The 26,698-nt window shown below is 43.9% G+C and overlaps 1 protein-coding gene across 4 annotated transcripts in view; it reads right to left on the reverse strand.

Moving 5' to 3' along the window:
• WDR45B (WD repeat domain 45B) overlaps positions 1-26,698 on the reverse strand; it is a 523,690-nt gene that overhangs the window by 431,500 nt on the left and 65,492 nt on the right. For all 4 annotated transcript variants that reach the window (XM_086930594.1, XM_086930595.1, XM_086930596.1 and 1 more), the window contains exon 2: positions 9,253-9,327. In XM_086930594.1, the coding sequence (XP_086786720.1) occupies positions 9,253-9,327 (75 nt within the window). The remainder of the gene's footprint in view (positions 1-9,252; positions 9,328-26,698) is intronic.

A 26,698-nucleotide genomic window follows, 5' to 3' on the forward strand; every position in this document is an offset into this window, starting at 1 on the left:
AGGTCATAAGTGTAGAATCACACAACATTATCCTATCCAAGAACACACCTTGCATTTTTGGTAGATCCACCACTAGTCTGCCGCCATCTAAAAATGTAAAGGTCTCATTGGAAATACACAGTAAATGTTGCACTACATAAAAGCCAGAAAACCTGAATGGTACATCATAAAACCCCTGTCTATTCCAGTATTGGTAGCTTTACTAGTGGACCTTTTGTCCAGCTCTGCAGACCTCTCTCTGTTCTGCAGTGTACTGAAACAAAAATATAACACAGTCAAAGCACCTCGGTTCTCACCTGCAGAAAACTCAGAACTCCTGGACTAGAACTTACACGGAGCTTTGCAAGTAAACGTACATTTTACTCAAAAATATACTTGTACAGGGATTCATTCATCATCATTAAAATGTTTATTTCGAGAAAATCCTCATCAAACAAATACAATAAATCCATACATTTCTTGACATAAGTGAATTCAATAAATTAGTAAATAATCATAAATAAATGGTCTTAAAACTTCAAATACTGTCAACCAATCTTTCTTAGTACGCAGATTCTTTCCCAGACACCAGGATGAGAGATATCTTGCCAAACTGAATATTATTAAACCACTAGTGATCGATTTGAGTATCCTTGGTGCCATGCTATATTGCCTTATGCCTATATTACGGCATACAGGCATTATCCACTTTCTCCATAAATAAGAGTGAGTAGTGCAAAAAATAGCAGGTAGGGTACTATTTCCTTCTTAGCATTACATGCTGAACATATGTCTGAATTAGGATGATGAGCAGACTATTTACAACTAAAACTAATAATAGGTACATTTCTGAGCCTGAATTTCAAGTATAAGTGTTTGGCAGCAAGTAGGGTAATAGAGATGAGGTGATAGTATCCAATCTAAGAAGTGGTTGATCGATAATGCCTACATGCCTTGACAGCAGACGCCACTTTTCCATCACTTATGACCATTATGGCTATTTTAGGTGTCTCCCTCATGATTGGTTGACGCACTGTTCCCTCGAGAAAAGTGTCTCCCCAGAGCACTCAATGGCAAATGTTCAATGAAAAATTCAAAACCGTGTATATAAGTTCAGTAAGTCTTTTTTAATTGTTCATTTTAGTTTCTTTGATCCGTTGGGTGTATCATGTCGTCAAATTGCATTTTTTGTTTGGGTGCTGTATCCACTGTTTTTGTACAGAAGTTTAATAGATTCCCAATCCAAAACCGGTAATTGGGATACGCACTCCTTTGGTGATCTGGTGAACTCAAAAAATTCTTTGTAGGTGGGTGGTGCCCGTGAATTTTTTGAGTACACCAGATCACCAAAGGAGTGCGTATCCCAATTACCGGTTTTGGATTGGGAATCTCTCATGATTGGGCCATAGCTTGGTTGGCTTGTGTAAAAACCTGGGTTTACATCTCTTAAAACCCAAAGATGTAAACACAGGTTTTTACAAAAGCCAACCAAGGTATGGCATATGTTCTGGCTAAATTCACCACATCCTTAAGAGAATTTTTGTACCATATTCTAAGCCAATAAAGTAATTGTCTAAGATTGGCTGCATATGCTATGCATTTCAGGCCCATATCCAGATGCAAGGGAAGAAGTGGAGCACTTTGGGGCATGTTAACTAATGATTTCATTAATTTCTTTCCGATGATAAACTAGTGACAATAAAATAACCCAGATTTCTGTCCTATATAAAGCTGCACTTAAGGCTTCTGCTCAGTATAGTTGTGGAGCCTGCGAGATAGACCTAGAGAAAGTCGATTTAAATATTTTTAAAACTGCCACCGCATTACGGTCGAGCATTAGTTGACTTTCCTTGATTTGTGTAAAGAGCACAACTTAACTCCAAGAAAGTAAAACATGGTGACCATTCCTGTATGATTTGTGTGGGTTAAAAGCCATGTATTGTTTGTGTGATTAATTTCCAATATGCTGTGACTACAAATGGTGGCAAACTTATTTACTAGGTCCTGAAGCCCACCGCTGGTATCCTATGACCATCTGATTTTGGGGAATGGTTAACACAATCATCTAAGTAATTTAATACATCATTAATGTAAAGAGAAAACAGTTTTGGAATTAACATGCATCCCTGATGCAGACCTCTTTGGAAATTAATGCTATCCCTCACTTCCACTTTGTCTCCCACGATCTGACTCCAGCATACTTATTATTGAGCAGATATGATTATGGACAATAGATTCTCTGGCACACCCATTAGCTCAAGGACTACCCATAACTTGGATTTAGGAATCACATTGAAGGCTGCCCTCAGGTCTACGAAGACCACATATAGGTGTTCCTGCTGTAAAACAACTAGTTCCCAGTATATTAGCACAAAAAGTAAAACTTGTCTATTGTGCTAACCTTCCATCTGTATGCTGCTTGCAATTTGGACGAAATATTATTCTCTTGCACCCGATCTCGAATTTTTACAAGAACTTTTCTGCAGAAGATTTTTTAAAGTTGTCATTGACACTATATTCACCCAGCATGTCCCTATTTCGTTTCTTATATCTACCTCTTTCCATGTTTCAGGGATGTCCTCTCCTGCCAATATGCCATTTAATAGTATGGTATGGTAATGATGGATGATCAAATCAGTTGTTCTGAGACAAAAAGGTCCCCAAGTATTTTATCCGGACATTGGGCCTTCCTAGACTTCAGGCTATCAATTGCTTGGAGTGTATCTTGCATTGTAAATTTAAGGAGCTCAGTACTGATGGGAATCTAGCTGTAACCTCCCTGAGAGGAATGTCTTGGGAAGAATCAGAATATAAATCAGAAAGATTTGACGATAGCCCAGAGCCAAGATATCTCTGCGCCCACACAATTGCTCACCCTCGACATGTTGAAACCTTGCATAGATATATCGTGCAAATGCCTCCTCCACACCTATACCATATTAAAATTGCCAGTTCGCCTTTCAATCCAGATAACGAGTGTTATTACTGCTGTACGCTGCGGGGGCGGTGGGTGCGGTTTAATTTTGTTGCTGTTTTATTGCCTTTCTATTAGGTTTGATGTATATAAATACGTTAAAACACAATGCAATATACAGTATATCACGGGGAGTGTGGATCCGATGACAGTTAGCATGGACACTATTAACATAAAAGTAGGACAGATTTCCATGTAAACTGTATATGCTACATGTCAAAAATGTGATGCGGTGCAATGTTGCTAAATAAAAACAAGTTTAAAAAGAAATTGAAAAAATCTGAAAAATGCTTAAACCAAACACGGGGTTGGATAAAAAATTCTATGCAAATGTATTCCCAAAGACTGCCATCAGCGACAATATGCCAAAATGATCTATTGTCGAGCATTTTTTAATGCTTCAAGGAGATCCTGCCGATTAGCGTCATCTAAGCTCTTTTTACAGAATGCCTGAAGACACCTTTAATTCGTTCTTGCCTCTCTAGTGACGCTTATATTACTCTTAATTGCTGCCAAGAGCTCAGATGTAACTAACGCACTCTATTTGTTAAACCATGTGGGTTGTTTCTTGTTGTAAACAGAAGATTTACTTTTGTATAAAAGTTGTCCCTTAGAGAATCAAATAATGTATTATGAATATTGTTAACTGAGCTAATAGCTTTGATGTTTGCTGTATTTATGGCCACCTAATGCATCTTCTGTTATTAGTGACATTAGGCAGGGGATCTACTTAAGAGTTTTAAACAGCCTGATCGAATCGCAGTGTGCCTTACATGGCTAAAAAGAGAGCACAAGGGTCACTGTCAGATCTTTCAACAATTACCTCTGAAACAGGCCATAAAATTAAGTCCACCATGATGGGTCAGGGTCAAAGCTGCAGAGGCTGTCCAATTTTTGACTGGAGTGATGTCTTGATTTTCTTCAGAGCACCTGGGCAAGACTTCAAAATACTTGCTAGGGGCATAAATCTATTGCTATAAATCACATTTGACTCTAAGTAGACTTGTGATTCTGTGGACAACGTGTGGAACTGTCACTTAACTAAGGAGCGGTCTTAAGTGTGCTGTAAGTATCAGTTGCAATCTTGGAGCAGTCATTACTAATTTGCTTGTTTGCAGCCCTTTTTTTGTTAATAGCTTAGCTACCTTTGGAGCCTTCCTAGGAGATTTCAATGTCCTCCATGGATTAAACGAGATTCAACCTCTTCTAACATGACTTCTATGTCCCTTTAAAGTGCAGCTCTCATATGCATGTTTTACCATCTTTTTTGGTCTTGCAACTCCCTATAAACTCAACAGCTTTCCGCTTGCACATTACAACATACTATACATTATAGGGGCAAAGTGTGTAAGGTATAGTCTGGTTCTCGACACACAAGAGTTCCTTATCTCATCTCCAACAAAGTAGTCTTCAAAGGTGATATGTATGTCCTAGAAAAATAACTGTTTGTACAGCACATATAATTAACCACACTATAACCACTTTATTGGATTGGCCCCTGAAGGAAACAGGCATTGCTTTCTTGCTTGTATGTGCATTATATTCAATGTACATTTCTCTTAGGTATCACTGTTGTAGACCTTTGTGGCCAGGGCACACTGTAAGAATGTGATCTAAAGTTTCTATATTAAGTTGATACAAACAACAAAATTAGTATTTATATATTTTCCTCCACCGACTACCGAATCGGGTATCAGAGCGCTTTACATAGCACCAGTTACGTTACATGAGAACACACATTCATTTTAGGCACGGGAAGATTAAGTGATTTGCCCAGAATGACAGGAGGTTTTTGGCGTCAGACTCGAACCCAGAACCTCAGGTCCGAGGTCGAACGCCCTTGCCATTAGTGTTCGTTCTACCAACTAGTCTAGTTAAACCTGAACTGAGAGATTTTTGAGTAGCAGGCAAAATAAAAAGTACACAACCATACACCTATCTTGGGCTTGCTGAGATAATACATATTATGAGCAAATCTCTCAGATCGAATATTTGCCTGAGTTGTTCTATCTCAGTGGGACCTTAATTCCAGCTTTGTAGCAAATTATACTGACTCTGGAACTAGTCTTTACTTAGTCATGCTGATTAGTCTCGAATTAGAGCAGTTAAGTTCTTTCTAAATAAAAGCTGATGAAGAATTGGGGTAATATAATTACAGTCCACTGATCTGCAATATAATGGCTCTATCACCTTCCTTAAACCCTGCAGGAAACCCAAATCCAGATCGACTTAGGAAGAGATGAAGCCCTGCTATGCAGCAAATCTACAAATAAGTACCTTCAATTAAGTATAAAGCTTGTGTGCCAGTATGGTTGAAAACAATGATTGAATACATTAGACGCGAGACAAGTTTGCTTCAAAAATGTTAAGGACACATCAAATTGGTTTTCCCGCATACTAGTTAATGAATCATAATATGCCAGAACAGTGTTAGGCGAAGAGTGTAACTAGGTCCGGAATGTGATTGACAAAATAATTATCTATCGAATATAATTCCCAAGTACTTTTATTGGGGGGTGCCAACATTGGGATTGGGATATATATATATATATATATATATATATATATATATATATATATATATATATATATATATATATATATATATATATATATATATATATATATATATATATATATATATATATATATATATATATATATATATATATATATATATATATATATATATATATATATATATATATATATATATATATATATATATATATATATATATATATATATATATATATATATATATATATATATATATATATATATATATATATATATATATATATATATATATATATATATATATATATATATATATATATATATATATATATATATATATATATATATATATATATATATAAAAACTGGTATGATCCTTTTTGAAGAAATCAGAGTCAAGGCCCAAATATATTCTCAGTGCTCAAGGTTTATTTGGCAGAATAGATTAAACAGCCCCAACGCGTTTCGAGGTACGCCTACCTCTTGGTCACGGGTGGAGTAACATCAATTCGCCATTCTTTTAAAGTAAACAACGAGATGCATTCCGTCATGCATCACGTGCACATAGACATTGAAGAGACACTACGATTAGGCTACAATGTATCAGTGAATTCGCTTTGAAGAAAGAGATGGAGAGCTGGACCGATGTAATTATCAGGAACAGCGACAAAGGTGGTAACGTTGTACTGTGGCCTGTTGAGATGTATTTGGAGGAAGGGTACAGGCAACTTAATGATCAGGAGAACTATGTTTTGACCACGAGACAAGAATACAATAACATGAAGCAAATGTTTTTTGATAAACTTGTTGAATGGAAAGTTAGTGGTATCATTGAAGATGAGGAGTATAAATACCTGTTGTGTAAATACCCCATGGTGCCAGCACTGTACCTACTGCCCAAGTTACATAAGGATTTGGGGAAACCACCTGGGAGACCGATTGTCTCCTCAGTGGGTAGTTTATTAGAAAAAACTTCAAGGTACATCGATCACTTTTTACAACCGCTAGTCCAGTCCCTACCATCGTATATCAAGGATACATCTGACTTCCTCAGAAAAATTAACAACTTTACATGGAATTCTGATTATTGGATGATCAGTTTTGATGTTGTCAGTTTGTATACAAGCATTCCCCAAAATTTGGGGTTAGAGGCATGCAGACACTTTCTCAAGGAACGGTCTATTTCCCACTGGGGCCACACTAACATGATATTGCATATGATGCAGATATGTCTTGAAAATAATTTTTTCATATTTGATAAAAAAATGTACAGACAGATACGGGGGACGGCGATGGGTACTTGCTTTGCCCCCAGCTTTGCTGGTCTTTTCATGGGCTGGTGGGAGGAGCAAGTGGTGAGCAACATCTCCCACTTCAGTACCCACGCCGTCCTCTGGCTGCGTTACATAGATGACATCTTCTGTGTCTGGAAGGGCACCCGCGAACAAGCTCATGAATTTGAAACGATCATCAATAATAATGGTCTTAATCTTAAATTCACGAGCTACATGAGTAAGACTCAGTTGGAATTTTTGGATGTCAATCTTGTGGTGAGGGATGGAGTTCTAACAAGCTCCTTATTCCGCAAAAAAACAGCTGGGAATAGTCTCCTACACGCTGAAAGTTGTCACCCTGTTACACTTATAAGAAGCATACCTTTGGGAGAGCTGACCAGGGCCAAGCGAAATTGCAGCACAGAGCTACACTATGAAAAGGAAAAAGAACTCATGATAGCAAGATTTCGTGAAAGGGGATATTCCAATGAAATCATTAAACAGGCAGAAAGAAAGGTAGATCAAAAGGATAGAAAAGAACTTCTGATCCCTAAAGAACGTCCTGTGGATGACAAAATTCGATTCATAACCCGGTATGACAGTCAGTCCTGGGAAGTGAGACGGAGTTTACGGAAATTTTGGGATATCCTGAAATTGGATAAAGATTTATGTGAGGCCATACATGAGACACCATCATTGACTTACATGAAGGCAAAATCATTAAAGGACACCCTGAGTACTACATTAATCAGAGAACGTCCCAAAGCAGATGCAATACAAGGATTTTTTCCTTGTAAACGTTGCAAAGCATGCAAGACCAGCAGAAATTGTAAATCAATAAAGATTTCTAAAGATCAAGAGGCACACAAGATCACCAAACACCTTAGTTGCACGACTGACCATGCTATTTATGCATTACACTGTCCATGTGACAAATTTTACATTGGGTGCACCACAAAACAGGCTAAACTCAGAGTATTAGAACACTTAAGAGCAATAAAAAACCTGAACCACCAATACCCAGTAGCAAGGCACTTTGCGGCAGTACATAATCAGAACCCCAATCTGCTGACATTTACGGTGCTAGACTGTGTTGAAAATAAAGAGAGAGGTGGGAACAGATGGCTAGAGTTACGAAAACTAGAGTCCAAGTATATAATTAAATATAATACCATCCAACCGATTGGGCACAACCTTGGAGAAGAACTAGCAGTACACCTGTATGAGTAACTGGTGTAATTTGAAGGAATTAATTAATTGTTGTCGCGTCTCTGTAGTAATGTGTGAACTTTTAAAGAAATGTGATTTTTAAATAGCACTTGTGAAGTTATTTGCACAGTGATTGATGGGAGCACACAGGCTAAAATAGGATTGTTTCGTGTTTTTTGTTTCAGGGAAGGACTTCACGCCCACTGGGGCAGGACTTGAATCATGACTCGACATTATGAACAGTATTTTGAAGGTCAAAAGCCCACTTGGGCTGAGATTTCTTTCGAGACAGCTTATACATAACAGGCATTTATGTATTTTCTGACATTTATTTGTTAATTTGATAAATGTGACACACGATGTAAATAGTTGCCTGTATATGTAGCTTTGAAGCCAATATGCATGTCGTTTATTTTGTTGAGAAAGATGCAATCAAACGAAACTATAGTGAAAGCGAATTCACTGATACATTGTAGCCTAATCGTAGTGTCTCTTCAATGTCTATGTGCACGTGATGCATGACGGAATGCATCTCGTTGTTTACTTTAAAAGAATGGCGAACTGATGTTACTCCACCGTGACCAAGAGGTAGGTGTACCTCGAAACGCGTTGGGGCTGTTTAATCTTTCTGCCAAATAAACCTTGAGCACTGAGAATATATTTGGGCCTTGACTCTGGTTTCTTCAAAAAGGATCATACCAGTTTTCGGACTTATTTAAAGGATCGGCGATCCTGTTGAGCGCCCGCCGTGTAAGAGGCAGAAGCACGCCGCTTTTTCGTGATAGATAGATAGAGATATATATATATCTCTATCTATCTATCTATCTATCTATCTATCTATCTATCTATCTATCTATCTATATATATATATATATATATATATATATATATATATATATATATATATATATCTCTCCCAAGGTTGGCACCCCCCAATAAAAGTACTTGGGAATTATATTCGATAGATATATATATTCCGTCACCCACAACAGCCTCCGAGAGTGAAGAGGCCTGCACAGGAAAACAAGTGGGAACAGCCTTTATTCATCCGCAGTAGGTAAGGTTACATTGTACACCCGCTGTCCAGGCGAATGCATTTCGGCTTGTGTATAGCCTTCTTCAGCGCCACGAGTGTTTTCAGTCAGGCAGCGGCACATATATCTGACAAAAAGTCACGCCCCTCCTGACTTGGCCTGCTCTGCTCCACCTCCTTCAGCCCCAAGGCAAACGCAATATATATATTCATAACATCAACTAATTTCTAAATTTAGGAATTACAAAAAGAAAAATAAATACCTTGCTTCTCTTTCTCCTTCAATGGATCGGTGTTATAAACTCGAAAACCGTTCTCCATTCCACAGGCAAAACAACCTAAATCAAGAAATGTCAAGAAAACAAATACTCGTTAGACTCCAAACTTTGATAATACCACACACAATAAGATCTCAAATGGACAATTTTCATTAGTTTCAACTCGAAAGAATGTCTGAAACACTCTAGCTTTATAGATGATATCTAAGTCAAAGTGACGTTAACGTAGTCCCCTCCTGAAGAAACCCACCGCGGACCCCACGGACCTCAAGAACTACCGTCCCATCTCACTCCTCCCTTTCCCTGCCAAAGTCATCGAGAAGACCGTCAACAAACAACTCGCCACCTTCCTCGAGACAAACGGATCCCTCGACCCCTCACAGTCCGGTTTCAGAGCTAACCACAGCACCGAGACCGCCCTCATCGCAGCTACCGACGACATCAGATCACTGCTTGACAACGGGGAAACAGCTGCCATCATCCTCCTGGATCTCTCAGCTGCATTCGACACAGTATGCCACCGCACACTAATACAGCGCCTCCACAACACCGGAATCCAAGGGAAGGCACTGGAGTGGATCATCTCGTTCCTCGCCGGAAGAACCCAGAGAGTCCGCCTCCCCCGGTTCCGTTCCACGGCCACCGAAGTCATCTGCGGCATACCTCAAGGATCCTCGCTCAGCCACACACTCTTCAACGTCTACATGATCCCCCTCACAGCCATCGCACGCCAACACAACCTAAACATCATTTCCTACGCTGACGACACCCAGCTGATCCTCTCCCTCATCATCTACCCCACCACCGCCAGAACCAGCCTCCAGGAGGGAATGAAAGACATCGCAGAGTGGATGAAGACCAGCTGCCTGCGGCTGAACTCGGACAAGATGGAAGTCCTCATCCTAGGATCATCCCCCTCCGCCTGGGACAACTCCTGGTGGCCCCCTGCCCTGGGCACTGCCCCCAAGCCAACCGACCACGCACCCAACCTGGGTTTCATCCTGGACTCCTCCCTCATGATGACCAAACAAGTCAATGCCGTCTCGTCATCATGTTTCAACACCCTGCGCATGCTCCGAAAGATCTTCCGGTGGATCCCCACCGACACCAGGAAGACGGTCACCCAGGCCCTCGTCACCAGCCGACTAGACTACGGGAACACCCTCTACCCGGGAACCACAGCCAAACTACAGAAAAGACTCCAGCGCATACAGAATGCTTCTGCACGACTCATCCTGGACATCCCCCGCCACAACCACATCACTGCCCACCTGAGGGACCTGCACTGGCTCCCCGTCAGCAAGAGAATCACGTTCAGACTCCTCACCCACGCACACAAGGCTCTCCACGACTTGGGCCCCAAGTACCTCAACAACCGCCTCACATTCTACACACCCACCCGCCATCTCCGCTCGACCAGCATCGGCCTCGCCACCGTCCCACGTACTTGCAGAGCCACCGCCGGAAGATCCTTCTCCTACCTGGAGGCCAAGACATGGAACTCCCTCCCCATCCACCTACGGCTGGCCCAGGACCATCTCTCCTTCAGGAAACAACTCAAGACCTGGTTTTTCGAGCAGTAGCAGGACCCCACCCCCCCCAGCGCCTTGAGACCCTAGCGGGTGAGTAGCGCGCTTTATAAATCTGACTGATTGATTGATTGACTGCATAATCAATACGCATAGATGTACAGATACTCTCATTCATAGATGTTATTAAGCATATTGCATGTCTCAATGTCTTGGTTAATTGTTTTGTAACCTGGAGGTGTACACAACAGTCAAAGGGACTTTCAGAATCAACTGTTGTGAAGATGGAAACTCAGACACAAACCTTATGTAGAAGGTTCTGGTTTGGAACTTCTTGGTCCATGATGGAGGAGCTGCATTATTATTATTTTTTTAATACCAATGCCTTTGCTGTTGGCTAATTCCTCAAGCTCAGCTATAAGGGAATGCCTGGTAACTAGGCATATGCTACAGGGAACAGAGAAATAACTCAGACTGACAGATATGAAAGTATATCTGGGGGCATATTTTATTAAACTCAAAGCAAGTGGTGTTTAAATTCAAGATACTCCCGTTAGCTAGTTTCTCCTGCCCTGTAGTTAATGTTAAAGAGATTTGTAGAGTGCACGGTTACCAAACGGTGTCCTGGCGCTAACCCATTAATCGGACTCGTAAAAATCAGGAAATATTACCAGTAGTCAGACCTGCTAAAGAGCCAAGTTTTCAAATCTTGTCTAAATTCCAGAAGAGATGAGGCTGAGTGAATGGACAACAGGAGTTTGTTCCAAATGGTGATGGTACCCAGATAAAAACTTCTGCCACCCCAACTTGATTTTTTGAATATAGGTACCTTAAGGCTTCCTAATAATTTCCTTATATTTACTCAAATTATGTTTGTATGTTATCCCTTCCACAGGGTCGTAAGCTACTCTCCAGATACGTTCTTGGTTCTGACAACTTCATTTACCATCCTTCAACTTACCAGAATACCAAGGAGCTGAAGGGTGGTTACGTTTCGAACGAGTAGAGATCAAAGTGGCTAATTGTGAGCTGGTTTTTCCAAATTAGAGGTTGTAAAGGCAGGCATTTAGCTCTGCATTCTCCCCATACTCTGGTTGGACACTTGCTAGTTTCATTTGAAATGTCCGTTGGTTCACTCTATTCTAAGCTCTCCCCGCTCTACTTCTAGCTATACTGCCAATTTGAGACTTGGGTAGTAGTGGACCAACATTAAACATAATGGCCGAATGGTCTGACCAGACAAGTGGCAAGTTGTCTTTAACTACGATTAACGGATTGTTTGAAAAAATCCCATTGAGTGTATGTCCCACCCGATGAGTCGGACCCTTCACCCATTGTGTCTCTATGATGCCCAGGAGGTTGGTTGTATCAGCCTCTACCATAGCTTCTAAGTGAAAATTAAAGTCCCATAATACTGTGATGCTAGAGGCAGCTAGCTGATCTTCTAAACGTTTCTTTGAGATTATCTACAAAAGTACTTCTCGGGCCTGGCGGTCGGTACACTAAGATGCCCTTAAATTTTGTTGCGAATTTAATTGAACAGTGAATGATAGGGCTTCACACCCAGGCAAGGTTAAAAAGGCAAAGGTAACAATAAAAGATTCTCGATAGAGAATGGCTAAACCCAGCCTTTCCTGTCAAGTGTAAAAAATATTGTAACCTCGTGGCATTGCCTCAGCTAAGCTGGGACAAGAGGCCATATCAGTCCATGTCTCAGTAATGAAAATTAAATCACAACCATGGCTTTCTAAAAATTCAGCACATTCAGGACTATGCTTAACTAAAGATCTAGCATTAAATAAGGCATAACTTATTGTTCTTAAAAAAACTCATATGATTAGCTACATTAACGTTAGGCATTTCTGGCTGTCTAACACCCTGCCCAATAAATGCGGGTGCAGTGCTCCTGCAGAATGGACATATCCGATGCCACACTGTCCCATGCATACTTAATTCTGGGCAAACTGCAGCTGACTTAGCTCTTGGATTAAGCTCTAATAATTCCTCTCTAGAGAAATGGATCTGCAGCTGTGAGGATGGAGTAAAATGGCCAAAATGGCTGGCATGGGCCGTACGCGGATAGGCGCATACGGACTTGCCTTTGGCGCACCTTCGGCTTGCCTTTTGCGCGGACGCGCTGTGGGCATGTATAAATGCTCTCCCATATGGAAGGGGGCATATTCTAATTATGGCCCTAATTACAGTCCAATGAGAAAGTGAAACTGACTCTCTCACCCGCCTATCCGGCTGACGCGCAAAATTTAAAATATAATTTTTAAAAGAAAAAATGAGAAACACTACGATGCACTAGCTTAACACTAGTTAAATCCGGCGCCCACGTGGCGGGAGCCAGGCACCTCCCGAGTACACCTAAGTTGCGATTACAATGAAATCAAAAAGAATTAAAAATGGAAAAGCAAATGCTGCCACCAACCCTATCTAATATGGCGCCCACGTTTCGGGAGCCAGGCACCTCCTGGTAGCACAGCAAGTGCAAAACACAGGGAAATCAAAATTAGTAAAACAATGTCACAGGTAAGAGACTGGAGGTCAAATCCGATCAATAGTTGGACTGTCATCTTAAGGGAAAACACGTGCAATCCTAGACAGAAGAGATCGCTGCCGATTGGTGGAGTATCCTCTTACTAGAAAGCACATACAATTCATAGAAAGGAGGTTAATTACAAACATACACTCTAGCCATTCAACCAATATGCAGCAAATGGTAATACTTATTAAGAAAGCACGTGAAGGGTGTGGCAGTAAAAATAGTGATGTTGATGGTATCCAGCTCATTCACAAAACCGATCAGAAGGAAGCAAATGGATAATTAAGCAGTTTTCTTTACCCTACCTTAATAGATTTAGCTGTATGCTAGGCTTTGTGACAGCCTCTTTAAACAATTAGTTTGTTTGGGTTTGTCCTCTTCAGCCACTCCAGTGTCAAACACATCTTGGATGAACCCACCCGGTCATTTACTTCCCAGTGACATGTTACTGACGAATAAATGTGTTATTCCATTTATAACTAATTGTTTCTGTTGCAATGCATGAGGTGTGATATTAGCCTGAGCAATAGCAATTCTATGTAAGGACCAGAGGCTAGGATTATGCTCAAACTTCCTTTATTCCCTTTCCGTCTGTATAATTCCACATAACACTAATACGGTGTGATTTATAAACTTCTTTCGTCTGAATATTAGCACATGCACTTCCTGGCAGCGTTTTCCTTGCCCTCTATGTAGGTGTGTATTCTATAATAGATGCATTCACAGCCCCGTTTTTGCAAATGACATTTTTGTTACATCCACTGTTGTCATTTTTAGGTCGAAGCCTGGCGTTCACTGCGCAAGCAGTGTCGCGCAGGCGAGATTTTTTGATATCCAGTATGGGGCTTTAACCCGCCTCTCTCTTCCATTGACTAGCTCCATAAATGGAGGCTAGCCATAGGAAGACAGATGTGGCAATCATTCTCGGAGCAGATTCCTGGGCGTTCCTGTATTTTTTAAGCCCCGCCCCTTTTTCCCGTCATGAAGTTGTGGGCGTTTACTTTTTTTTTTTACACCAATGTTTTTCTTCATTGTTAACCTAGTCCCTGTCCCGCGTGGTTGTATCCTGACCACCTTCCCGCTGTCCGTCCCCCCCTCCCGCTGTCCTTGTCTTTGTTCCCGCCCCCCTCGCAGATCACTACAGTCGCCGCTTGGGCAAGAGGTGTCTTTGTTTCCGCCCCCCCCCCCCCCCCTCGATCCCGCCTCTCGCGGATCACCACAGTTGCCGCTTCGGGCAAGAGGTGCTTTTAACATAACCGTGCGGGGAAAGCGGGGGGGGGTTTGTTATATCCCTGCTTTCTCCCTTTGTCAGCGTTTTACCGTCATTCTCTTTATCAGTCTTTACCCCTTCTCTCTCTTATTCGGGTGGAAGGCTGGCGTTAAAACAATAATAAGTGCGGGTTTCCAAATATGAGCGCTGGTGGACCCCTGCAACCAGCTCAGCTTCTCAAAGTAAGCACGGTATAATCTTCACATTAGAGAGGAGCAGGAGCCCGGCAGCTCCGTTAAGTCTGGCTGGGCCCTGCCTATGACCTTCGGATCCAGAGCACGCTGCTTTCAAGTGACAGCGTCATCATTGACAATGCTATAGTCAGGCGGACTCCGAGTGTCAACAGGTAGAAGAGCAGGGCCTTAAGTATGTAATAAATACCAGGTACAACTTTCATTGTGGCACTAATATAACGCGATCCTGTTGACCTGATGGTGACAAGAGTCTGACGGAGAGGGAAGACAATGCAGGCAGACACATGCAGCGTGAATAAACGCGCCATCTTAACCACACCACGCACCATTACGCTGTGAGTAGAACTGATTTATTTATACCACATACCAATTGCTGTCCGTAAAAAGCACGTGACTTGTTGGAAGTTGCATTAAATTCCGAGTCCCATTCATGGCAATAGACCCGATTAATGCCTCGCCGTTAATGGAAGTTCGATGAGAGAAATACATACTACGGATTCGTTTTTTTTTTTAATCTCCCACTTTCCTTTTCTAAAATGTTAACATGTATGCTCTAGGGACAAAAGCAAGTAAAACTGGAAAACAGGTCAAGAAAAATCTGCACACCTCGTTTTAAGGGTTTTACCCGAAGCAGCGTAGAAAAGTCGCATCTCTAGTAGTGCCGAAGTCGCCAGTCAGCAGGCAGAGACTCCCGCCAACTCCGATACGCTTACAAACACCCACAATCCCCCTTAAACAAAAACTCAAAACAAGTACAGCCCATAAAAGACGCTGACTACAAATGCAGCCCCATATGCTAACGAACATTGGTTAATGATAAATGAATGGATTGTTGTATAAGACTATGAGATAGACAACACTACCCAGCCATGGTTTGTGACTTAAATACAGACGGAAGAGAAGGACATAGACAAGGGATGAGAAAAAGAGAAAAGGGAAGCTCAAAGACTCAGTAAAACGGCAACGATCCAAATACAGAGGGAATTGCAATTTGTCAATAATTTTTCAAAAATCTAGTTGGCTCCTGCGATGCAAGTATTCGCCATTTTAAACTGTGTTCGCCACACGTCCATTGAATGGAAAAAACCCATCCATCATGGCGCAAGTTTGTTTGTAAATTAAAGGTTTCCGTTCTGAAATGGCTACCGTCATCGACAATGAATATAACGTCCACTGTTCCAACATGGAGGCGTTCATGTGTCAAGAGTGAAAAGTCAGCTTTATATGAAGGTCGCCATGGCTAGCCCGGTTGCGACAGAAGGCGAGCTTCGCTGGTCGTCCCTCGCAAATGTTGGAGCTGTCGATTGTTGGGAGCCGAAGGGCTGTATGCGGCAGCGGGGTACGTCTTCCAGGCGGCGCGCCGGACCATGGCGAAGGGGGCAGCCGTGGGACCAGGCACAGTCACACAGATCGTGTTTAGTCTCTGTGAGTATGAGGGACTTCTAAAATGGGAAGGCGGGAGGATGGGAGGGACCTATCTCAACCGGATGGCTGTAATGAGGGTGACGTCGTGTGTTGTCTTAGTTTGCCATGTGTTGCTTGTCGTAGGTTCTCTTGTGTTGTTTTACTGACCCCATTAGTTGTCTGTGTTTGCTGTGTCACTTTATTCAAGGCCTGCAATGCCTTAGGTTGCCCTGTGTTACCTTAGCTTGACTTGTTGCTCTACTTTTCTATGTGTGGTCTTTCATCGCTCAGTTCTTTCTGTGCCATATGGCTTTGCTAGTCTTATCTTGCTTAAGTGAGCTCTAGTTTTTGTTATGTGGCCCTAATTTGCAGATGTTGGTCTACTGTGCTATATGGCGCCATCGTCTAAGCTTGCATTGTGTGTGTGTGTGTGGAGCTCTCTGTGTGTGTGTATGTGGGGCTCTGTGTGTGTGTGGGGGGGGCTCTGTGTGTGTGGGGCTCTGTGTGTGTGTGTGGGGGGGCTCTGTGTGTTGTGTGTGGGGGGGGGCTCTGTGTGTTGTGTGTGGTGGGGCTCTGTGTGTTGTGAGTGTGGGGGGCTCTGTGTGTGTGTGGGGGGCTCTGTGTGTGTGTGTGGGGCTCTGTGTGTGTGTGTGGGGGGGCTCTGTGTGTGTGTGGGGGGGGGGGCTCTGTGTGTGTGTGTGAGGGGCTCTGTGTGTGTGTGTGAGGGGCTCTGTGTGTGTGTGAGGGGCTCTGTGTGTGTGTGGGGGGCTCTGTGTGTGTGGGGTGCTCCGTGTGTGTGTGTGGGGGGAGGGCTCTGTGTGTGTGTGTGTGGCTCTGTGTGTGTGTGTGGGGCTCTGTGTGTGTGTGTGGCTGTGTGTGTGTGTGTGTGTGTGTGTGTGTGGCTGTGTGAGTGTGGCTGTGCGAGTGTGGCTGTGTGTGTGTTTGGGGCTCTGTGTGTGTGTGTGTGGGGCTCTGTGTGTGTGTGTGGGGCTCTGTGTGGGTGGGTGCAAATGCAATAGATCTTGCATTTGCGAAAGATTAAGCTATTGACATTGTAAATGACAATGCCATTTATTTATCTATTTTCAAAACCAACACATAAATACAAAAAGTTGTCATCTACAATGCCAACAGCTCTAACTTTGGCAAAGGCGAGACCGTTGCATTGTAAATGCGTGTTATTAATAACTAGCAGCCCGTCCCGACCTTGTCTGGGAGCAATCAGGCTTCCCAGACCCCTGCCCGCACCGACATTGTCCAACAGTCCGGGACGCCGCCCACCCGACCCCCGCCCGCCTCGACATTGTCCAGCAGCCCGGGCCCCCTTACGCCCCGTCCCCCACCTGCCCTGACCCCCGCCTGCCCCGACATTGTCCGTGGGTCCCCCGCAGCCCTACCTCAGCCGCTGCTACCTCAGCCGCCGCTCCTCAGTTCACCGCTCCGCCGCTCCTTGCCGCTCGTCACCGCTCCTCCCGCCTGTCCGCCGGTCCTCACCGCCTGTCCGCCGCTGGTCACCGCTCCTCCCCCGTGCCATGTCCGCCGCTCCTCCTCGCGCTCCTAGACGCCGCTCCTCCACGCGCTCCTGACGTCAGCACGCAGGTCGCGGCCGGCGCTACTTCGAAGGGACTACTTTTTTTTTTAAGGTACATTTTTTAAATAACGCATATTTTTATAGTTTATATAGCCTATGTCCATCTGCACACCCTGACGAATAAAATGATGTATCGGGTGTGTGGATTGGCGCTGTGGTTCCCAAGTTTACCCGCCTCAAAGGTTCAAAGTTCTTGCTTTATAATAGTAGTATAGATGGCCACTGTACTTGCTACCTGATTAATTAATCATTTGTCTTCAACTGGAAATGATGGTCCACGCATGGTTACTATATTAAAACAAATACCATATTATCACTAAAGGCAAAGAGCATACATACTCATTATTATGACTATTGTAGTTCCAGCTCACGTCCATTGCTTGCTTACAGCCACCTGTTGTACCTTTCCACAGGTTTTTATCGTGGGTAACAAGATTGTACCCTCCGAAAATCCACTGAGGCCACTGCTCCATCAGCTCTCCATGAGAAGCACTGAACAGGCAGCGGCATCCTCCGCTCCCGCACCCGGCTTGCCAGCCCTTCATTTTCCTATCCTCTCCTGCCTTACACTAAGGTAAGCAACGTCTGACACAGCTTCCCCTTACTTATGCCGCCATTATCGCCACCATCTCTCCAACCAACCCTTTATTTCTTTTCACACATGTAGCACCCAGCTGGGTCCAGTGTGAGTATCCCAATTACTTTATTCCTACACCGGTGTTCTTCACTGTTTGCACTTGGCTGCGCACATTGCTCCTTTACCATTCAGGTAACGTCTTGGCCCTTCATTCCGCGTTACATGATACACGAACGCTCCCCTTGATTGGTAGCGGACACCACTCTCCCATTTACCTTTTCAGATTTCCCTACATTATTAGGTCCTGACGAGACCCCACACCCACAAAAGGGTTCGAAACGCCATCGACTAAAAAGAGAAACGAATCACTACCCAGCATTGTTCATTGTATACAGTGTTTGAAGAAATAACTACTATTTTTACTGGTCGTTTCTCATATGAAGGAAACCAAATTGTATATATCACTGTTGTCACAAGTTCGCTCTCGTTTATTTTTTGGTTCCAATACACACTGGGGACACTAAGCACTATTCTTGTATATATGTGAAAATCATTTGAATAACTGTCATAAATTGTAAAAATTCAATCAAACTGTATTCGGTCTCCTCTCTGTCTGACATCCATATGATCCATTTCTGAATGCCATTGCTTAGCATAATTACCATTATTCCTATATTATCTTTTTGCCACATGAACCACTGTTTCGTGACATACAGTAACTACCCTGGTTCCTTGTGAGTAGGGTTCCCTTGTTTTTTCTTAGTAGTTTCGTCACCCCAGCGCCCAATCACATCACTACGACTTATAGAAAAATGAAGCCCCAGGCTTCATAAATTACAAGCTCAGCACAAATACAATAACAGTTAACTGCTTGGTGTTGAGAGTCTTAAGCCTTAGTGGAAGGCTCTGAGATTATTGGCTTACGCCTTTACAGGTGTGATTTTGCCTAAAGCATACCACTCATGCTTTATACCATGGAGGAGGACTACATAGAGGAGGAGTCTGTGCAAGTTCTGCCGCAGGATGATGAATTTTTTGAAGCATTAGATGCTTCCATTCACCAAGCAGTGGTGGCAGCAATGGTGCACTTTGAGCGTCCCATCATGGAAATGGCCTATGCTTCACATAGTTCCCAATCCCAACATGACCCTGAATGCAAAAGCGCCTCAGGAATAGATTCGGAAGCTTTCGAATGCATAAATAGAATTTTTTTGGCCCGGCCAGACGCAGGGGTGCCACAGTGGTGGCAGAGCCATGTCCAGAGGGCAGTTCCATGCCACAACAGGTGAGACTTTTACCCTTCCCCCCTCTAAAGCTGGGTGGCAGGTTGGCGCATTTCATACACAATTGGGGGAAAATTACTTGAGTCGCATGGGTTCTTCAGGCGATCAGAGGTTTTCAGATAGACTTCTACAGATCCCCGTATCAGGAGTCCTATCCTCATCCACTGCTTTTTGCCAAAGATCAAGTTACCCTGATAGACAAGGAGGTGACGGACCTATTGCAAAAAGGCGCAATTGTCCGCTCTTGTGTAAATCCTAGAGGTTTCGTCAGCAACATTTTTCTAGTGGGCAAGACGGATGGGCTAAAGACTAGTAATAAATCTCAGGGAATTGAATCACTGGTTGGTCTATCGCCACTACAAGATGGAAACAATCCATCTTCGGTGAGATGTCCTTCAACCCGACAGCTGGATGGTGCGCCTGGATTTGAAAGACGCATACCTTGCAGTCCCCATTTCTGCCACACACAGCCGCTTTCTACAGTTCAGGTGGAAAGATCGGGTGTGCGAGTTCTCAAGTCCGTAGTGGAGACCTTAAGGGCAAAGGGTTTCCGTCTTATCATTTACCTAGACTACCTTCTCCTTTCAGATCAGTGTCCGTCGAGACCATCCCAACAGTTACAGGTGGCAATCGAACTTCAAAAGAGCCTAGGTTTTGTGATCAACAACAAGAAATCTCTTCTGGTGCCGTCCAAACACACAACCCTCCTTGGGTTCACCATAGACTCGGTGGCGAGGACTTTGAGCCCTCCTTCCTGGAAAGTGGTCAAGATCTGCAAGGAGCTAAATCCGATGATGGCACATTCCACCACTTCATTAAGACCGGTAGCTCGGATAGTAGGCCTTCTGTCATCATTTATACACGCGATCTTCCGCCGCTCCATTACAGGGCCTTGCAGTGCCTCAAAGCACCCCATCATTCATGGGGCCTACAATATTCAGACCAGGTACCCATAACAGACAAGGTGAGGGTAGAGATGAGATAGTGGCTGGACCATATGGAAGCATGGAATGGCCAGGCCATCTTTGGCTACGACCCGGACATCATGTTAGAGTCTGATGCCAGCAAGTCTGGGTAGGGGTGCAATGCAGGGACTCCTTTACTGGAGGAAAATGGTCTGCAGACAAACGTCATCTTCACATCAATTGCCTTGAGCTGATGGCGGGGTCTTTTGCCATAGGATGCTGGACAAAGAACAAAGTTTCATGCAGTGTCCTCTTAAAGATGGAAAATATATCCGCAGTATGCTATATGCATCACCTCGGGGGGGACCATATCCGGGGCCTTGGCAGATCTCGCCAAGGGTTTTTAGACATTCTGCCTATTCCACAATATGTTCGTGGCGGCAGCTAACCTCCTGGGAGCCTCCAACATGGTAGCAGATTAGTGCTCCGGGATGTGGTCAGACATGTGCCTGTGGCAATTACAGCCTGCGCTCTTCCAGAGGTTGAACGCTCTTTGGGGTCCCTTCTCCACAGACCTTTATGTGTCAAGGCTGGACCACCAACTACGCAGATTCTTCAGTGGGCAGCCGGACCCTCTAGCAGCGGCGATGGATATACTTTCCGTCAGTCAGGCGAAGGTAGTGGTGATCACCCCTTATTGGAGATCTCAAGGGTGGTTTCCAGTTCTACTGGAACTTTACTGGGATTCTCCAATCCTTCTACCCCTCGGTCCGTCTATTCTGAGGGATGCCCAAGGAAATTCCTACCCCCTGATCCTTGAAAGTCGCATGCTCCTCATGGCATGGTGGATTTCAGGTATAGTTGAAGAATACCAGGCCTATTGCAGGAGGATGAAAGATTACTGGAAGCGGAATAAACTGACAGTACAAACAAGCGTTATCGATCAGCTTGGGCCCATGGGTTGGTTCATTCAGTCGTAAGTATAATCTGTTTTCTCTACCAGTCAATATGATTGCAGTTATGCATTTGACTTTACTATATGCATTGAGAATGTCCCATTTCTCTCTTGGAGTAGTATCGGTTTGTTTATGCAGGAGTAATTTGTACGTCGGTGATCGCCTATCCCTGGCTTCATTCAGTCTAATTATCTTCTGTTTTCTCAACTAGTCAATGTGATTGCAGTTGTGCATTTGTCTTTACTATATGCATTGGCAATGTCCCATTTGTCTCTTGGAGTAGTTTCGGTTGTTTATGCATGAGTAATTCGTAAATTGGTGATTCTTCTTGTGCTCGGATCTCCTGAGTCCAGATTAATTTGTTCTTCCTCTGGCTTTTTTTCAGGTCTGATCATTCCAAAGCAGAGTAATGGAATTTCGTGGATTATTGAGTCGCAGTCAAGAAAGAGGAAGTCTTAAAGGGAGCGCACGCCTTTGTGGAGGTTATGGACAGACTATTCGTGGACTACATGTTGACCTTTGCCATATCCATCATGGGAAAGATAGTTTTTAGGTCGAGGACTGCGTTGCACTGCGTAGCAGTGTAGGCAGAGCTCCGAGATTTAATGTTTCTTAGTAGGGGCTTGAACCCGCCCCTCTTCTCCATTGGCTGGCTTACTAAATGGAGGCCAGCCATTGGAGGAGAGTGGCGTCACTCCGTTCAAGCCCCGTCTTTTTCCGATTGAGGGGTGTGTTTTTTCGTTTCTTTCTATTTACCTTCTCTCCTCTTCCATTGTCTGGAATTTTACCTTCCAGCCAATGGGAAGAGGAGAGAACGAAAACACGCCCCTCAATCCGAAAAATGACCCTGCTTTCTCCAAGGCATTTCTGCCTCGCTTCGGAGAAACGTGGTCGTGGTCCTGTGGGCTCGGCTCTGGGGGAATTCTGCTTTCATCGCACTCCGGATTCTCATGTTTCAATACTGTTCTTATTGTGAAGCGCTCTGACACCTTCGGGTAAAGTCTGCGCTATATAAAAACGCATTAAATAAATAAATAAAAAAGTAAAAGAAATAAGTGTTTATGTGCAATTAAGGTTATGGTTATGTGCTTATTCCCCGGTATGATCGCATCTGTACACCCGGCCGCAGCCCTCTCCAGCCCACGCGATATCAATCTCATGACCAAGGCTCCTATAGGCACTGTCTGCCCTCACGAGTTTACGGGCCGCTTCCGACCCAGCCCGGTCCAAAGATGCTCGTTTGGCCGGTCAGTCCCCGCTTGTGGACTTTAAGCACTTTGCTTGTTATTTTCCCCGCTCCTCGGACTCGCCCATCCTCAAGTCATGGTCTTGCAGCTGATTGGGTATCCCAGATGCAGTCTCTGCCAATGCCAGCCTCTGTTACCGAGAAGGCAGGATAATCCGGGCCTTTATGGGGCCTTCTGCAGCGCAAACACCCCTCTTCCTACCTGAGCACCCCCATGTCCGCAGTCCGCCCCGAAAGCACCCCAATAGAGCCTTTGCCCCTTGTCATATCCGAGTGGCCCTGAGACACCCCGAGTCGCTCGGCTGTGAGAGCCCCGGACGCAGGATAGACACGAGTCGCAGTCGCTCATCCCCTCTCCATGAAAACACCACACTTTCGTTTGAGCACCCCCAATTCAGATCAAACTCTCTGGTATAGCACCTCAATTGAGCCCTATTGCATCCGAACGACCAACATTTCCCCCAGTTCCCTCCCACCTGTTGTCGCTTGAACGCCACTCCTGTTCACTGAGCCACCCCTTAATCTCCCCCGCCCCCCGCCGCTCTTAGACCCACTCCCCCTCACCCCCCCTCAAGGCTTCCCTCCCCCTGGTCGTGCCCGAGGAGAAGAGGTGCTTCTGCTGTTGATCTATGATACATCTGCCTGGCTGAGAATGGAAGTGCCCCAGTACAGCAGGCCTATTAAAAGAGATGGCACTGTCTATTTAACAGCAGAGCAGCATGCCTGCTCAGTCCCGTTAAAAGAAAGAAAACTCCGCTGAGAGAGCAGCAAATGGTTAATTTAAAGGACATCAGTCGAGGTAAAGTCTGAAAAGTTCAGCTGCCTGCTCGGATGCGCTGGTCCTGTCCAACTGAAAGCACAGGGCCATCGAAGTACACCCACCCTGTGGAAAAGTGCTTGTACTGTCCAACTGAAAGTACAGCAGTCTTTCTGAAAAGTTCAGGCACCGGACCATATGCAGCAGGGTTCCCTCCTATGCTGGTGCACTTCTCTGACCAATTTGTTAATTGATCACTGCTTCTTTGATGTGGCTGCATATGTTACCTTTACTTTCTAATCAAAAGCGCAGCAGGGTGGACCATCTACTAGGCACGGCTTGGGCTGATTCCCTCAGCCCCTCTCTCGGCAGATCATTTCCAAAGCAACAACTGTGTATTCTTCTGCATCCTTTCGTAAATATTTACGGCGTTCCCTTACTTGCCATGCAATACCTCTCACAGCTATCTGCCAGCCTGCACTAAAATATTGTCTTTGTTGGCATTTCTCTTATCAGGACGGCCATAAAAATTCCCGTCCCACTTTAAAACATACCCCGTTTAACAAGACGGAGGCCTTTAGCTAAAACTATTTGTACTACCGCAGTTATTGTTACAAAACTATGTTGCTTAAACGATTCTGGTGTCCGTGCTTCTCGTTTGAATGATCAAACTTGTATTTTTTTTGCCTTCTAGAATAGACAATATACAGTTCGGAGTGCCATTTTGTTTGAAATGTTTGTCTATTATTAACAAGCATTGGCAAAGCCAATAGGTTTAGCCCCTAGCAAAATCCTTTGGTTTTCACAATTGCCTTTAAGCCATGCTGCACAGCAGCTTGTGCTGCTGTGCAACATGGCTAGAAAAACATTGACAAAACCAGTACATTTTGCAAAGGCAAAACCTATAAGCTTTACCAATGCTTGTTTCTTTTATTTTAGCAAGGCAGGCTCAGATGCTTCGCCAATGTGCCAAGGGCCCTAGTGAAAACTGGTTACTGTCTAAATAAAAAAAAAACGCAATAAACATGAAAGTGGACCTTTCAGGCCTCCAGGCCTCAGTGGCGGCTGTTCCCAGGAAGAAGCAGTGGGGCTGGGAGGGAGGTGAAGTGAGCGTTAAAAAAAAAATCACTTACCTATCAGCTACCACCTCTCACCAGTCTTCTTCTTGGTTTCCTCTGTGCAAACAAGAAGCAGGAATCACCCAGCCAGGTTGCCCATAGCCAATCACAACGTTGCAATGCGATGCAGCATTGTGATTGGTCTGAGCGTCGTAGTTCAACGCTCAGCCAGGGAATGGGAGCCAGGGCATAGTCTCCACCCAGGCTGTAGTGCAGCATGGGTGGAGAATATGCAAAGTATGCATGACTGTTTAGCCGGGCCGAGAGACCATCACTCCTTCCTCCCGCTATGAGAGCAGAGCAGATCTGCCCAGCCCCTAGAAGACGCCGCAGCAGGAACAAATAAAATGATAACGCCAAGTTATTAACATTTTATTTTTCCTTTTTTAACACTGCTAAAAACAGTGGGGCAACACTCCTGTATCTTAGCAGAGGAGCAGCCACTGCTTTGCCTCGGTGCCAATGCACCTGTTGCACAAATGGAAGCTACGTTCCTAGGCAGGCTTGCTGCCTGTACTGCAACTCGCACAATCCATAGTTTTTGGCAAATCCACAAATCAATCAATCCTATGCAATGTTGCATTAATCGAATTTTGCTTTTTTTTAAATTTGTTAACTAAATGAATAATGCAACTTTTGGTCTTTTCATCAAGTTCCTTGTCTACTGTACCGATCTCATGAGTGAGCATGTTTTGCCCAGCGCAGCACGAGTTCTACTGAGCTAATTACTTCCCGGAATAAGATTTTGAGACAGTAGCATCATCCTGTATCCAAAAGTAGCTTCGGATTGGCACAGGGGGAATGCTCAATGCCACCATCTAGTCATGCCATCTGTAACTTCAGCGGTCCAGTAATGCCCTTCGTCAAAAAAAGCTAAAAACTCGTCACATTTTGAGCTACCTAGCTAAGACATGGAAACACATTTTTCTTGATCGAGGCCAACAACGTGTACATCAATATGAAATACAGGGCCTCGAGATACAGTTAAATCATTCAGAAGCGCTTACAAGACTTGCATAGAGAACACACACAAACAAAACTGTTAAAACAAGCATTTGCAATGCAATAGGTCTCGGATTATGATAGTTTGAGCTATTGGTATAGTAAATGACAATTTTTTTATTTATGTGTTGGTTTTGAAAATAGCAAAATTAATAGCTTCGTCATTTACAATGCCAATAGTTTTAACTTTCGCAAATGTGACACCTATAGCATTTGTAATGTAATATGTGTTGTATTTATGTGACTTAGATGTATTGATATTACAAATAAAAATGGCTTATTTTTTTAATAATTAATACTTAAATAAAAGTTATTGTAATTTATAATGGCAAATGTTTTGCAAATAACTTTTGTGAAGATTATGTTCATTGTGACGAAAATCCAAGAACAGAAGTGAAATATTAACATATTTTTGTGGCATTTGTAATAAAGCTTGAAACATTGAGAGAACATATTTAAACCAGTTGTTGTTGAATAGTTGCAGAGTGATGCTGTGGCGACAGATGTATAGAGTGAGGGCGATAGATATATAGAGTGTTAAATGGCACTGAGTGGTATTTGGAGTGTATGTTCCATTGCAGAGTGTGTGAGGGTGCGCAGAGTGTGTGAGGGCGTGCAGTGTGTGTGAGGGTGCAGTGTGTGAGAGGGGTGCACTGTGTGCAGTGTGTGTGATGGTGCAGTGTGTAAGGGTGCAGTGTGTGTGATGATGCAGTGTGTGTGAGGGTGCAGTGTGTGTGAGGGTGCAGAGTGTGTGAGGGTGCAGAGTGTGAGGGTGCGGTGTGTGTGTGAGGGTGCAGTGTGTGTGAGGGTGCAGTGTGTGAGGGTGCAGTGTGTGCAGTGTGTGAGGGTGCAGTGTGGGCAGTGTGTGTGAGTGTGCAGTGTGTGTGAGGGTGCAGTGTGTGAGGGTGCATTGTGCGCAGTGTGTGAGGGTGCAGTGTGGGCAGTGTGTGTGAGGGTGAAGTGTGTGTGAGGGTGCAGTGTGTGCAGTGTGTTTGAGGGTGCAGTGTGTGTGTGGGTGCAGTGTGTGTGTGGTGCAGTGTGTGCGAGGGTG

The sequence above is a fragment of the Lissotriton vulgaris genome, chromosome 7 (assembly GCF_964263255.1).
Source record: "Lissotriton vulgaris chromosome 7, aLisVul1.2, whole genome shotgun sequence".
Lineage (NCBI taxonomy): Eukaryota > Metazoa > Chordata > Amphibia > Caudata > Salamandridae > Lissotriton > Lissotriton vulgaris.